Source organism: Orycteropus afer, unplaced genomic scaffold, assembly GCF_000298275.1.
Source record: "Orycteropus afer afer isolate SDZICR_OR568_19922 unplaced genomic scaffold, OryAfe1.0 scaffold00091, whole genome shotgun sequence".
NCBI classification, from domain to species: domain Eukaryota; kingdom Metazoa; phylum Chordata; class Mammalia; order Tubulidentata; family Orycteropodidae; genus Orycteropus; species Orycteropus afer.
Window position 1 is genome coordinate 5,505,447 of NW_006921678.1, and position 3,029 is coordinate 5,508,475.

Genomic DNA, 3,029 nt, shown 5'->3' on the forward strand with positions numbered 1-3,029 from the left:
AACAATTTTTTTCTTTTTGAGAAGTCTGATCCAAATTTAATTTAAAATCTGAGGTAAGGTTAACTTCATAAAAATATAAAATCTGTTGTCAAGATGGAAATAAAATATTTTATAGATCCAACTGTAAAATTTGTGTTGTCACATTCTAAGAACACCAAGTATTTCTAACCTCCCTTGAAGAGTAAGTGGTAATTAAAAATCAAATAATATTTAAACAAAGCTTGGTTCTTCCATTTAGAGATTGGCATTCATTCCTATCCAGTGTTTGATTAACTGATGAGCAATAGCTCGGCTTGGTGGCACAAAGAATGCCTGCTGCTTCCCTTTGGTCAGAACATCCACGACCTAAAATGTACCATAATAAAATGCATTAGGATTTCATCATTATCATATTTAAATACTATTCTCACATTTATGCAGTTCAAACAAAATATGATTACTTTTACAGTAAATAACATTAGAAAGTGACAACATCCATATTCAACATGCCAAATTTACTACAGTATAAAAATATTTTCACTGTTTGAATGAGTTAGTAATTCAGCTTTTAAAATGATCCCAGAAAGGTATATTCCCTATACAAGTAAGATCAACAAAAAGCAAAATAAATATTTCACACTTAATTTCAAAGTAAAATTCAATTTTTGGGACACATTTTCTTTCATAAAATTGAAATAAAAATATGTTGTTATTGTTCTATGAGTCGGCCCTGACTCATAGTGACCCTATGGGCAACAGAATGAAACACTGTCTGCTCCTGTACCTGCCTCACAATCCTCGCTACACCTGAGTCCATCACTGTAGTCACTGTCTCAATCCATCTTGTTGAGGGTCTTCCCCCTTTTCGCTGACCCTCCACTTACCAAGCATGGACCCTTCTAACAACATGACCAAAGTAGGTGAGACGAAGTCTGGCCATTCTCCCTTCCAAGGAACATTCCAGTTGCAATTCTTCCAGAACAGATTTGTTCATTCTTCTGTCAGTCCATGGTACTTTCAGTATTCTTGGCCAACACTAAAAGGAGCTCTGGTGGCACTGTGGATAAGGAATTTGGCTGCTAATTGGAAGGTCAGCAGTTTGATTCCACCAGCTGTTCCACAGAAGGAAGATAGGGTAATCTACTTCCATAAAGATTTACAGCCTCGGAAACCCAAGGGGGGGTCGATATGAGTCGGAATCAATTCACTGGCCATCAGTTTGGCTTTTTTGGTTTCACCAACACAACTCAAAAGCATCAACTCTTCTTCAGTCTTCCTTACTCACTGTCCAACTTTCACATGCACATGAGGTGACTGAAAATGCCATGGCTTGGGTTAGGTGCACCTTAGTCTTCAGAGATCTTTGCTCTCCAGCACTTTAACAAGGTCTTTTGCAGCAGACTTGCCCTGTACGATATGATGTCTTCTGATGTCTTGACTGCTGTTTCCAATGGTGTTGATTGTGGAGGCAAGTAATATGAAGCATTTGACAACTTCAATCTTTTCCCCATTTATTGTGAGAAAAGACTGAAGTTGTCAAAGATTTCATATTACTTAGAAATCTTTCTACTTTTTAGGGTTGATAAAGTTAATTTTATTTAGGCAAAATCAGAAAGACCTTCATTGTTGTAAAAATTATCCATTTGTTTTTTACACAATTGCTTTAGTTATGCGAACGACAGACAAATCAATTATCTTTTATTACACTATTTAGGATGATGTTTTCAAAAGTTTTGTGAATGTATCTTGGTTATACAGTTATATCTTTTTAGTCCTTAAGTACATCTGACAATGAATTAGAACTTTAAAAAAATGTTTAAGCATTTTTACTGGTGTTTTTGAGAGCCATTTGTTTTAATGCTATAAATTAAAAAGATAAAATGTTTAAGTATAGTATTCATGTTTCTCATCTCTAAAAGAATGTTTACCTATTTTAAGTACATTGAAAGGCATTATCATTGATCTGAAGGAATGGTATTTTGGAATGAGAAAATGGCAAAAAAAATATATCATTACTAGACAAATCTCACAAAAGGAGTTAATAGAGGACACATTAATTAGTGAACAAATTCTCTTTATATATGAAAATAACAATTACATAGTAATCCATTCACAATTAAAAGGTCATGGCCACTCAATCAACTTGCTAAAAATATGCATCTCTCCCACATGCCCAAACTGATACAGTCAGAGAATAATCAATAGAAGACGGAAATTCAATTGCACTTTACCTGTTCTCTAGTGAACCAGCGAGCGTCCTCTATTTCATTCTTGTCAACTTTAATTTCTGTAGACACTGCCACAGCTAAGCAACCAATCATTAAGGAGGAGGGCATTGGCCATGGCTGACAAGAGACATACTGAACATGGCCAACTTTGACTCCACTTTCCTCTTCTACTTCTCTTCGAACAGCATCTTCTATCGTCTCTCCTAATCAAAAGGGGCAAAAGAACAAGTAGTTGATGAACATGCCCTGGTCATTTTGTGCTCTGAATGTTTCAAATGTGTGGAAATCAATTTGGACAGGAACTTAATTCAGAGAATCACAAAGCAGACACTAAAACCAGACTGGAATTCTAGAAAACATTATTAATTTTTTTAAAGTGTATGACTATAAACAGAATAGCACCACGTCAACAAGAAACTTTTCATTTCTTAAAGGTTCAAATTTATCAGTTATATTTAAAACAAAAAACAAAAACAGTAATGTCTCCAACTATCCAGCGCCTACTATTGACTAAGCACTATGAAGGCATTTTATATATTATCTTACTTATGTATCATCACTAAGCAGTTATAAATATCTGCAGTGTAGTGAATTACTTAGTATGGCTTTTCTACCCATAAGTCATTGTAAACTCAGTGGTGGGATTTGCTATGAGCAACTGAGGAGCTCCTGATTGCTAAAGTTGTCCACCTGGAGTATATCTGTTGGGAGTGGCACAAAACAATGTTCTGGGAGGTTCCCACTCTCTCTCAGGTGCTTAGAGTTCTGATGCTGTGATTGGCTAGTTTGGCCACTCTGCCAGGCTCAAAAGGAGGCCTCCTA

General features: G+C 35.6%; 1 protein-coding gene across 1 annotated transcript in view; it reads right to left on the bottom strand.

Annotated features, from left to right (window-relative positions):
* Nucleotides 1-234: 234 nt before the first annotated feature.
* Nucleotides 235-3,029, bottom strand: part of NUDT12 (nudix hydrolase 12) — a 14,072-nt gene continuing 11,277 nt past the window's right edge. The window contains exons 5-6 of the mRNA XM_007942495.1: nt 2,211-2,410; nt 235-345 (exon numbers count right to left, since the gene is read on the bottom strand). Coding sequence (XP_007940686.1) covers nt 235-345; nt 2,211-2,410 — 311 coding nt within the window. The remainder of the gene's footprint in view (nt 346-2,210; nt 2,411-3,029) is intronic.